At 39.7% G+C, this 12,334-nt stretch overlaps 1 protein-coding gene across 1 annotated transcript in view; it reads right to left on the bottom strand.

Moving 5' to 3' along the window:
- LOC140198762 (dynein axonemal heavy chain 17-like) overlaps positions 1 to 12,044 on the bottom strand; it is a 29,828-nt gene extending 17,784 nt beyond the window's left edge. The window contains exons 1-3 of the mRNA XM_072259773.1: positions 11,967 to 12,044; positions 8,802 to 8,936; positions 8,315 to 8,488 (exon numbers count right to left, since the gene is read on the bottom strand). Of these exons, the coding sequence (XP_072115874.1) occupies positions 8,315 to 8,488; positions 8,802 to 8,936; positions 11,967 to 12,017 (360 nt within the window). The 5' untranslated portion in view covers positions 12,018 to 12,044. The remainder of the gene's footprint in view (positions 1 to 8,314; positions 8,489 to 8,801; positions 8,937 to 11,966) is intronic.
- Between the last annotated feature and the right edge of the window lie 290 nt (positions 12,045 to 12,334).

Raw genomic sequence — 12,334 nt, 5'->3', positions numbered from 1 at the left:
AACCAGCCTAACTGCATCATTAATGAATTCAAAAATATTAGCCGTCACACACAGATAGAATTTAAAGTGTCAGGCAAAGGCCTGCATCTTTCCATGGGCAGACGGAGGAGGCAAAGTTATAATTATCGTCACACGGTGAATACAAAACAAGGGTTTATTTCACTTCATCATCCTGAGCCACTGCTTCAAAACCACAGCAGCCAAACGCTGAACATCCCTCAATCAGTTCTTGTGTCTTCTGTTCCCTGGGCTTCAATTCATGTAACCCGTAGGTAGTGCCTAAGGTAATAGCTACAGACTTCTCTTGTTTCCTCTCCTCCAATTGTGGCTCCAGCAGATACCTGCTCAGGACCTTAATCACTGGACAGTGATTGTTTATTATGACTCCCTTGATACCACAGGACCTTTGTTCTGGGTTCCTACTTGCTGGCAGAAATCTTATCAGGTACCACCATAAATACTTTAGATGTATAACCAAGGAAATTGGAGCAATGTCATGGCTGTGTTGGAGATAGAGGTCCCAATTCTATTTCCCAAGGATGAAAGTGTTTAAGCACGAAATCCCAATTTACAGACCAGCGTTGAGCTCTCTGGCTTCTATGTCAATTAACACACATAAAAGTTGCTGGTGAACGCAGCAGGCCAGGCAGTATCTCTAGGAAGAGGAGCAGTCGACGTTTCAGGCCGAGACCCTTCATCCTGACGAAGGGTCTCGGCCTGAAACGTCGACTGCACCTCTTCCTAGAGATGCTGCCTGGCCTGCTGCGTTCACCAGCAACTTTTATGTGTGTTGCTTGAATTTCCAGCATCTGCAGAATTCCTGTTGTCTATATCAATTAAAATGGGTTAAAGGATGTTCCTGAAAATGAGAATGTAAGAAAACATTCAAATTTATTTCACATTTTCTTTCACTGATTTTATGGAAATTGAATAACTGCAGATGAGGGATCTGAAATAAAAACAATTAATGCTGGAAATACTCAGCAGATACTACAAAAAGGGGTGCCTACCATTCCATGCCCAGACAGCACTTCTGTAAATCTGAACACCTATCTGTCCTTTCTCTACCTGCATACAGTCAGAGGCTAAAGAGCAAGGACAACAATGTGGTGGTCGCGGGAGGCAGAGGACCGACTGTAGGATTGCTTCGAGTTGCTGGACTGGGCCATATTCAGGGACTCATCAGTAGGTCTGGATGAATACACCACGGTTGTTAAGGACTTTACTGAAACAGTCGTAGAGGAGTGTGTCCCCACAAAAACGTTTAGAGTCTTCCCCAACCAGTAGACCTGGATGACCCATGAGATCCACAATCCGCTGAGGGCCAGATCAGAGGCAGTCAGATCTGGTGACCAAGTAAGACCTCCAGAAAGCCACCTCATGGGCAAAGTGGCAACTCCACAACTAAACTTGAATCAATGAAGGATGCTCAACAGTTGTGGCAGGGCTTGAATGCTGTCACCTCTTATAAAGTGAAATCAAGCGATATAGGTGACAATAGGGCTTCACTTCCTAATGCTGAATGCTTTCTATGCTCGCTTTGACCTAAACACGAAGGAACCTTCACAAACTCATACAGCTCCCATTGATCCTGTGATTTCAGTCTCTGATGGCAATGTGAGAACAACCTTCGGGAGGGTGAACCCACAGGAAGCATCCAGCATAGATAGTGTATTTGCCCAAGTACTAAAGACCTGTGCTAATCAACTGGCTGGAGTGTTCACCAATATCTTTAACCTCTCGCTTCAGCAGTCTGAGGTACCCACCTGCTTCAAGCAGGCTTCAACTATACCGGTGTCCAGGAAGATCATGGTAATCTGCCTCAATGACTATCGACCAGTAGCACTTTGAATTGAATTGACTTCATTACTTGCATACTTAATATACACGAGGAGTAAAAATCTTTATGCTATGTCTCCGTCTAAATGCGCAACTTACAGTAATTTGTAATAAATATTATGTACAACAGGATAGTCAATATAACATAGAAATACAGTTGTGTCCGCATGAGTTAAGCAGTCTGATGGCCCTTACATCCACTGTGATGAAGTGGTTTGAGAGGTTGGTTTTGAAACACGTCAACTCCTGCCAGAGGAGCAAATTGGATCCGCTCCAATTTGCCTACCAGTATGACAAATCCACAGCAGATGCCATTTCATTAACTCTTCACTCAATCCTGGAACATCTGAACAGCAAAGATGCATACATCAGGATGCTCTTTATCAACTGCACCTCCACATTCAATACTATCATCCCTACAAAAATAATCAATAAACTTCCAGTGCTAGGCCTCAATACCTCCTTGTGCAATTGGATTAATTTCCTCACTTGCAGAGCCCAGTCGGTTTGGATTGGCAACAACATCTCCTCCGCAATCCATCAGCACAGGTGCACCACAAGGCTATGTGCTTAGCCCCCTGCTCTACTCCCTTTACAATTATGACTGTGTGGCTAAGCATCTCCAATGCCATATTTAAATTTGCTGATGACACCACTGTCGTAGGCCAGATCAAAGATGGTGACAAATCAGCATATTGAAGGGAGATTGAAAATCTGGCTGAGTGGTGCCACAAAAACAACCTCTGACTTGACATCAGCAAGACCAAAGAGCTGATTATTGACTTCAGGAGGAGGAAACCGGATGTCCATGACTCAGTCTTCACTGGGGCATCAGAGGTGGAGAGAGAAGGCAACTTTAAATTCCTCGGTGTTCTCATTTCAGAGGACCTGGCCTGGGCCCAGCACGCAAGTGCAATTATGAAGAAAGATCAGCAGCACATCTACTTCCTTAGAAGTTTATGAAGATACGGCATGACATCTAAAACTTTGGAAAACTTCTGTAGATATGGTGTGGAGAGTATATTGACTTGTTGCATCACACCCTGATATGGAAACACCAATGTCTTTGAACAGAAAGTCATGGATACGCCCAAATCCATCATGGGGAAACCTCTCCTGACCATTGAGCATATATACACGGAGTGCTATCACAGAAAAGCAGCATCCATCATCAGGGATGCCCACCAGCCAGGCCTTGCTTTCTTCTCACTGCTGCCATCAGGAAGAAGGTAGAGGAGCCTCAGGACTCACAGCATTACACTTAGGAACAGATATTACTCCTCGACCATCAGGCTCTTGAACCAGTGGGGATAATACCCTTGCCCCATCACTGAAATGTTCCCACAATCTATGGACTCACTTTCAAGGACCCTTCATCTCATGTTCTCAATATTTATTGCTTACTTATTTATTTATTATTTCCTTTTCTTTCTTTTTTATTTCCATAGTTAGCTGTGTGTTGCACTTTGGTCATTTGTCTGCCCTGTTGGGTGCTGTCTTTCATTAACTCTGTTATGGTTCTTGGATTTACTGAGTATGCCCACAAGAAAACCAATCTCTCAGGTCGTACATGGTGAGATATATGTACTTCCATAATTAATTTACTTTGAACTTTGAGATTCTGCAGATGTGGAAAGAGAGAATGCCTTGCAGTTTTAGATCAAAGATCCTTCATCAGAAATGAGAAAGGAAGTAAAAAGATTACTTTACTGGAAGAGAGAGAGAGAGAGAGAGAGAGAGAGAGAGAGAGAAACAGTAAGTTTTTCTTTTCACCTGCAACTTGAGTTGAATGATTTCAGCATTGTTAGTTTCAAGTTTGAGTCAACAGATCCTAGTTGGGGCACCAAAAGGGGACGAGGGGAGGAGAAGATGGCGGTGCGGCCGCTCCGGAATGATATCTGTATTTGTCAAGTAGGGGACTGTGCACAATCCTGATTTGATGGAGACAGATGTGAGAAGCACGGAGGAACATCTGGAGAGACTTTTGAAATGCCCGTTTCGCTGCTGCTGCTACTGTGCGATCCAGAATCTCCAGAGGGGAAGGCCCTAAATCCTCAGCTTTGCCTATTGCTTGGTGGCTGGGGCCGCGGTTGAAAAGCTCAGCAGAGATGGTGCTCGGTGTCGGAGGGCTGGTCAGAGGCTCGAAGTTTTCGGGTGGACTCAAGAGTTGGCTGTGGTCGGGTGCTTTCAGGGTGCTGCATCGGCAAGTTTGCAGTGCTGGAGGTTCATGGCAGGGAGAGTTTTTCTTCCTTCTACCGTCTGCGTGAAATGATGGGACCTTCCCGAGACTTTGAATTTTTTTTTTTACCATGCCCTTGGTCTAACATAGAAACATAGAAAATAGGTACAGGAGTAGGCCATTCGGCCCTTTGAGCCTGCACCGCCATTTATTATGATCATGGCTGATCATCCAACTCAGAACCCTGCACCAGCCTTCCCTCCATACCCCCTGATCCCCGTAGCCACAAGGGCCATATCTAACTCCCTCTTAAATATAGCCAATGGACTGGCCTCAACTGTTTCCTGTGGCAGAGAATTCCACAGATTCACCACTCTCTGTGTGAAGAAGTTTTTCCTAATCTCGGTCCTAAAAGGCTTCCCCTTTATCCTCAAACTGACCCCTCGTTCTGGACTTCCCCAACATCGGGAACAATATTCCTGCATCTAGCCTGTCCAATCCCTTTAGGATTTTATACATTTCAATCAGATCCCCCCTCAATCTTCTAAATTCCAACGAGTCCAAGCCCAGTTCATCCAGTCTTTCTTCATATGAAAGTCCTGCCATCCCAGGAATCAATCTGGTGAACCTTCTTTGTACTCCCTCTATGGCAAGGATGTCTTTCCTCAGATTAGGGGACCAAAACTGCACACAATACTCCAGGTGTGGTCTCACCAAGGCCTTGTCTTTATCAAATTACGGTATTGCTTTGCACTGTTGTAACTATATGTTAAAATTATGTGGTTTTTGTTAGTTTTTCAGTCTTGGTCTGTGTTGTGTTTCTGTGATATCATACTGGAGGAGCATTGTATCATTTCTTAATGCATGCATTACTAAATGACAATAAAAGGACTGCGTATCCTCATAATCTAAAATAAAGCTTCATAGTTTGAATTCATTACCTTTTGGCCCTCAGTGAGGAACTGCAAGTGCATCAGTGTCTATGATATTGGTCCCTACAAGATGGATAGGAAAGAACTTATAAGAAAGAGAGGAAAACAAGAAATCTTAATATTAGTCTGTGCACATAGATTTAGTGGTGAAACAATCTTTTCCACTATCTGTGACACTGGAAAAGCTGAAACAACTTGTATATGGCAGCCAGGAACTTTTTTCACTATGGCTTCATCATCTGTGCTCACCTACAATGGAAGGCTGCAATTTTTAGGGTGCATCAGATAGTGCTAGATCCACAGAGTACCTCAAAAGGCCACGGTTGCGTAGTGGTTCGCATAATGCTATTACAACGCCAGCAACCTGGGTTCAATTCTAATGTAGTCTGTAAGGAGTCTGTACATTCTCCCCATGGCTACGTGAGTTTCCTCCAGGTGCTTTAGCTTCCTCCCACATTAGAAAGTTAATTAGTCACAATTAATACTTACAATTAATTTATATACAATGGATTCCGGTTAATTGGGCCATTCGTTAATCAGGGCACCACTTATTTGGAATAACACTTAAAGAACAAAAACTGATTAAGAAAATAGCTGGGATCCCCTTCATTTATTTGGGACACTGTGCTGCTTAACTGGACCAGGAGACTGCTGCCAAACTGTTCCTAACTAGTGCAGTTGCACACACTTGCGGCCGTTAGATACTACATCGTGCTTGGAGTGATCATATTTTGAATAACATCAATTGCACGTGTTTGTGTTCAAAAAGAAGTGATTTTTCTCACTGATAGATGGCGGGAATTAGAAGCTAGACAATTCAGAATCGTTTTGCTCACTGAGGTTTCAAGTATTCAGGCTTGGAGATGCCAGAAAATGCCGGGAGTGAAAATGAAATGATTGTACTACTTCAATAAGTTAGAAAGAATGATGAATTTGAAGGTATCATCAATCAACTTCAACGTTACAATGAAAATGAAGATTTGGAGGATGCATTGCATGAAACCAGTCTGTTATCTACACTAGGTGTCTGCGCTGTTTTTGTTCATTTACAGTCAATCAAAAGAACACGGCAGCATATACTGGATGAATTCCTCCTTTGATAACTATTAGGGACTAATACATTGTTTTATAGTACTGTAGTAGTATTGGTATTTCTAATTAGTTTTGTATTTAATTTTAAAACATAATTTGTTACTCAGTTAAAATGTAGTTTATTTTTTTAATACTTTTTTAACAATTTCTCTGAAACTTCAGCTAATTGGGGAACCGCTTAATTGGACCAAAATGTACTGGTCCTAAAGTGTCCCATTTGACTGGAATACTCTGTATTTTGTCCCTATTTATACCGCATACATCCTTATTTTAATAGTTAGGTCTTCAATAATTCCCATTTTCATTTAAAATATATTTTCATTGCTCATAAACGTGTTTGATCAGATGTTAAAGATAATAGGCCATCTGAAAGCACAACTTGTTAGAAAGCCATCGGGGTGGTCTGTGGGTGGGGCCTGAGTATGAACCACCTGAAGGCTGCTTGTAGTGCATTGCCTGCTCTGCCCAGCAGAACAATCAGTCTTGGTGCTGAGAGTGCCCGAGGAACCCTGTGGTTCTAAAATCTGCAGGAAGCTCATGGAAACGTGTGAAGAATGGGCAAAGCTGTCAGGGATTTAGTAGAAAATGATCTTCCCGATAAAAGGAGTGTCCAAAGCTCGAGGACCTAAGTTTCAGATAAGAGATGCAAGTTTTCCAGAGGATCAGAGGAGGATTTCTCCAGCCAGAAGATGGTTGGAACCTGGTACACACAGTCAGGAAGTCCGGTGAAAGTAGATAATCTCATAACGTTTAAGTATCTGGATGAACATCTGAATTTCCAAGGATAATTTGAAATGCCGTTGACTAAGCATTGATAAATAGTTTAGATACATTAGGTACGTGATGTTCAGCATGGAAATGGTGGGCCAAAGATTTAGGTGATTGGTCAACAAACCCCACGCATTCTGCCATCAGCAAGAAAAATGTGCAAATTTCAAATACAACAGTTTTGGAAGAATCTTGTAAAAGGCATAGTCCAATTATTGTACCATCACAAAAGGAACACAAATATACTTGGCTTGATTAAACAGGTGAGACCAGGTGAGGGGGATGGTTGGTGGGTGGGAGAGGGGAAACCAGGTGAGATCCATCACCTGCCAGCTTGCACCCTTCTTCCTTCCCCTCCTCCCCAGCTTCTTATTCTGGTTTCTACTCTTCCTTTCCAGTCCTGATGAAGGTTCTCAGCCCAACATGGCATCTGTTTATTCCCCTCTCCTCCTTCAGAACTTGTGTGTGTTGCTTAACATTTACAGCACCTGTAGAATCTCTCATGATTTTTAAGTGGACTCTATATCGTAGACATTATCTTATGTAATTTTTTTTGTCTTTTCTTTTCAATATTCTAACCAAATCCTGAGGAAAGTGAGAATTATTACAAAACACTTTATCCGTCAAAGAAAGAAAACTACCATAAATTGCACACTAAAGATTATAAATGCCTGATATTTCCAAGTTAAGCTTCAGCTTCAGAAATACATTCATATTCCAAATCATCAAACAGGTATAATGGTACTATGTGGGGTAAACAAAATAAATAAAATACTCACTTAGAAAATTTATTTATTTCCCAAACTGACTCAGTGAAGTCAAATCAGTGAATGCAGGGGGATCTCACTGAAAGCTACCGAATGTTGAAAGGACTAGATAAGGAGGATGCTTCCTATGGTTGGGGTGTCCAGAAACAGTGTGCACAGCCGCAAAATTGAGGGACGACCCTTTCAAACAGAGGTAAAGGAGGAATTCTTTTAGCCAGAGAGTAGTGGATCTGTGGAATGCTCAGCCTCAGACATCTGTGGAGGCCGAGACCATGAGTCTATTTAAAGCGAGAAATGATAGTTTCCAAAGGTTATGGTGAGAAGGCAGGTGTGAGGGGTTGAGTGGAATCAGGGATCAGCCATGATGAAATGGCGGTGCTGACTCAACTGGTTAAATGCCTAATTCTGCTCCAATATCTAATGTTCTTATGGTCTAAATTACATTATAATGCACAGTAATAAATATTGGTTTGCATTGTGATATTTCACTACCAAAGGAATATAACTTTTTAAATTCTTATGCAAAAATTATTTCCCATCAGTTAATTATGCTTCAATTTCCTGAGACAATACTTCCACCAGTTTGATAGTTTTAAAAATAACTTATATGTATGAACCTTATATTTATAGTGCAGTAAACATTATGAAGATCACCTCAGCATGCAATTATGTTATGATAAATATTTGTTCCAGGAAATGTCACAGGAAAATATATTTCTGGTTAGTTAAATGTTTACCTTTTGGTTTCTCAGGTAAGGCATCCACATGCTTCGAACAAGTTCACGGCGATATCTCTTTGAGAAAGAGCCAGCATAAGAAATAAAAGCTGCCATTAAAAGGACATCTCCACAGAGAGTTTCTTCTTGTTCACGATACTGTGCAATAGACTGAGCCCAGCGCAAGTTCTCTGACTACCACATGAAATGAAAAGACAAAAATTTAACGATAACGAATATCCATATAGCAAACTAGTACAGCCTTGCTAATTATACTTTGTCCCAAATAAAGCAGATTTGTAAACATCTTCTAAATAAAAACTATTCCATCTCACTACATAATATTTAAAATAAGAACTGTAGTAACATTCACTAGAAAGCTGGTGTTTACTACATCTAAAACATGAGAAAATTTGCAGAGGCTGGAAATCCAAGGCAACACACACAAAATGCTGGAGAAAAAATAAAATATTAGTGCTCTGCACTAGGTGGTTCTGTAAGTTCTTACCTCCAGTCCTCTCACTAATCTGTTAGCCAGTTCAATCGTCTTATTGGTTCTGTTCACTTCATCTTGACAACGGACTTTCTCAAAACTCGCTTTTTCAAAGGCTGCTGTTAACTCAGCCAAGTTTGCATCTAATTCCTTAAAAATATAAAGTAGCTGTAGTTTAAAAAAATATCTTGAGCAGTGTCAACGCACTAAAGTCATTTAGCTTCGGCACCAACAATTTTCTCATTTTCTTCAAATGGGTGGGGGAAAAAATCACAGTAGTGAGAAATTATGTATCACAACATAAAAACTGATTTGATAAATAATTTTCCGAAAAAAGTTTGGAATCGAAATGATAAATCACCAAGTCAAAATAAATAGCGATGAGCGGTTCCAATTTATGTTGAGTTGTCATAGCATCTGGCTGTTGATTCACATTCAATTCCTCTACAGCTTAAATTTAGTCAAAGACATATTACTATGCATAATTAAAAATACTTTACAGATAACAAATATTATAAAGATATTTTATGTTTTAAAATATGTATTTCATAAAGATAATGGGATTAAAGCATCTTACTATTTTAAATATTTTGCATAAAATAGGTATGTTATGTCTATGATCAATATTAAAATAGTTTTAAATTTGTAAAAGCATAAATACTTTTTAATCCATTATCATGCATACAGTGAGAATAAATGATGCATATTGCGATGTTTGCAGATAATTTCAAAATAGCTACATTTTCTCTCTAAATCTCTTTGTATTTGAAGTGCTGCCCTTTTCAAAACAAGTGAAAGTTCAATCAAGTTTTGGTGCCATGATGATCAAACAGTGTCACATCACTATGGCAATGTCTGCCAGGGCCACAAATGCAGATCAGCTTTAATTGTACTAGGCCTTATTGCTGGTGCATGTCAATCAGAACCTATGAATTGAAGAAAATTTGCTCTGTTCATTCTGTTAAATGATGTATCCAATTAAACCTGTTAGAATTCATGATCTTCAGTCAAGGTTAAATGAAAGTAGTTACTCCTGTCAGCTATGTGATTAAATGCTGCCTACAGCAGGCACATTTATGTGCGAAATTAAAATTTTGTCTAAAACATGAATCTTTATGCATGCCAGTTAATTATCTTTCAGTCCTTCTACACATTAAATGCCCAGTACATTTGTTCTTAATCATCAGGTGCAATTTAAAACACACTTCATATCCAGCATTTAACTAGATTCCTCCATTTTAATGTATTCGGTTATAGCTGAAAATGCTACCCTTTTCACAGGTTTGGCTGTTGCGACATTATTACAGATTATCAACATTCAAGGGTATGGTAACGATCCACCCTGCAAAACTAAAATGCTTGATTGCAGAGAAGTATTTAAAAGGAACGTTGTTTTATGCAACTTGGGTAATGATCCAGTATTTATTATTCAGTGGCATTACACCTTGTATTTTCGGTATCCACATTCAAGTCACCATGAATTTTCACTGTATAAAATGTAGTGCCATCCTCAAATTTTCCAGCTTCAAGATTTTTGTAAAATGCAGGTTGTATTCTTGTTAACTCTCAAAATTCTGCTCCTCAGTAGCTAAGCAGTCAATAAATTGTGACAGGGTTATAAAATTAGGAAACGTCACCAATAAAAATCTGGTTAAATATCTCAAAGAGCATCAGCGTTTAATGGGGCTACTAAATATTTGCTTTCCTTTCCATGGTTCCCACCTGACAGGAATAGATAATTCCATCAGTATTCCCCTGGTACTCATTTACCCCTTAAAATTTCCAAACATAGTCCTCCAAGTAAAGAGTTGCAGGATATCACCAATGCCAACTCACAACAATGGGTGCCAATGGAAAACTTCAGAGACCAAGATCTCTGCCTGCCAGATTCATCCTCGGTATTGAGAATGAGGACTACCCATTTCCTGGATCTGACTGCAAAGCATTTTTTGAGGCATCCAGAAGGTGGTGCAATGACCTTCTTAACACTGTAGAAACTGAGGAGAATTTTCTGCTAGATTGAGGGTCCTCTCCTAAGTAATAGCTGACGAAGGAGTTAAATGCAGGTGGAGGCAGTGGAGGGTACTTTGAAACTTTTGAAATTTTACGGGCCACTAAAGTCCTCTGGGTTAATCTCCACATGACAGAGACCAGCTGAAAGTATTTCAGTTTCACTTCCCCCATCTCTATGGAGTACAGTGCAAGCTGGGCATGATTATCGGAATGCTGCTGGGTCAGGTGGAATGGCCACTCTCCCTAATCTTCTACTATGTTAACATGGATTAACCTCCCACTGTTTATTCTATGTAAATTTCAGACATTTCAATTTGGAATTTTTTTTCATCTTCACCTTTAAATGTAGTGGTAATAACCAAATAACGTAGTGTGAACGTAAGTCAGAAGTAGTTTCCTTGCTATGTTATAAACAAAATTATAAAGTTAAAATACAACTTCAGTTTAAATTTTAAAAATACTCACTTCCTTTTTTCTACGCCTTTACTATTTTACCATTTACAATTTTAATCTTTCCTTCATGCTTTTGCTAACTTGTGAAACCTTCTTTAATTTTTCTTAACTTCAACATTTTGTTTGTGCCACCTTGCTCTATTTTGAAATTAGGAAGGTCCTCAGATGTTGGTGTTAAGAAAGAGTTGAAGAATTTAATAAAAAAATAATCTTCTCTCCATACCGGGTGTAGATCCATTCCCAAATGAAATGGGTACACTGCGCGCAAACATATTAAGTTTAACAGGCACAAGAAAATCTGCAGATGCTGGAATTCCAAGCAACACACACACAAAATGCTGGAGGAACTCAGCAGGCCAGGCAACATCAATGGAAAAGAGTAAACAGTCAACATTTTGGGCTGAGAAAAGTCTCAGCCCGAAATATCGACTGTTTACTCTGTTCTACAGATGCTGCCTGGCCTGCAGAGTATCTCCAACATTTTGTGTGTGTTGCTTAAATTTAACAGGCTTATTTTTTAAAGGAACAGTAAGAGACAATATATTAATATTATAATTTTGTTAAAAATCCAGGGCAATTTTTGCAACATATACTTTGCAAAACAGATTTCTTAGTTCAAGTGTTTTGCAATACCAAATTTAAATAGTCAGTCAGGCAAAGCTCACATGGTAGTAAGAGTAATCACAGTCACAATGCATCAAGTGATTGCCGTACTTCTATATCCTGGTCTTGTACATTCAATTCTCCATGTGCCAATCTATCCATGATTGAGAAATTGTAAGGCTATAGTTGACTGGAAAAAAAATGAACCAAATCATCACAGAATCCTTTTGTGCACTTGTGGAACGGTTTATAAAGCATCCTTAAAGAGCAAGCTGACCACTATAGCTTCATGCAATTTAAAAGGGTGAGGGAAGAGACAAAAATGAATTTAAAAAGGTTGAAAAGAAAGTTGTTTTGATAAGGTACTTTTGAATGATAGTACTTCCATACTAGTTCAGGCTTAACTTGGCATCCTTATGTGACTTCTGTTTGTCATTTCAGATCACAAAAAATCTTTGGAACATATAAAGATTTGCAGT

This window comes from Mobula birostris, chromosome 6 (genome assembly GCF_030028105.1).
Source record: "Mobula birostris isolate sMobBir1 chromosome 6, sMobBir1.hap1, whole genome shotgun sequence".
Taxonomy (NCBI): Eukaryota; Metazoa; Chordata; class Chondrichthyes; order Myliobatiformes; family Myliobatidae; genus Mobula; species Mobula birostris.
The sequence above is the reverse complement of the archived record's forward strand: the minus strand, read 5'-3'. Positions and strand labels throughout refer to the sequence as shown.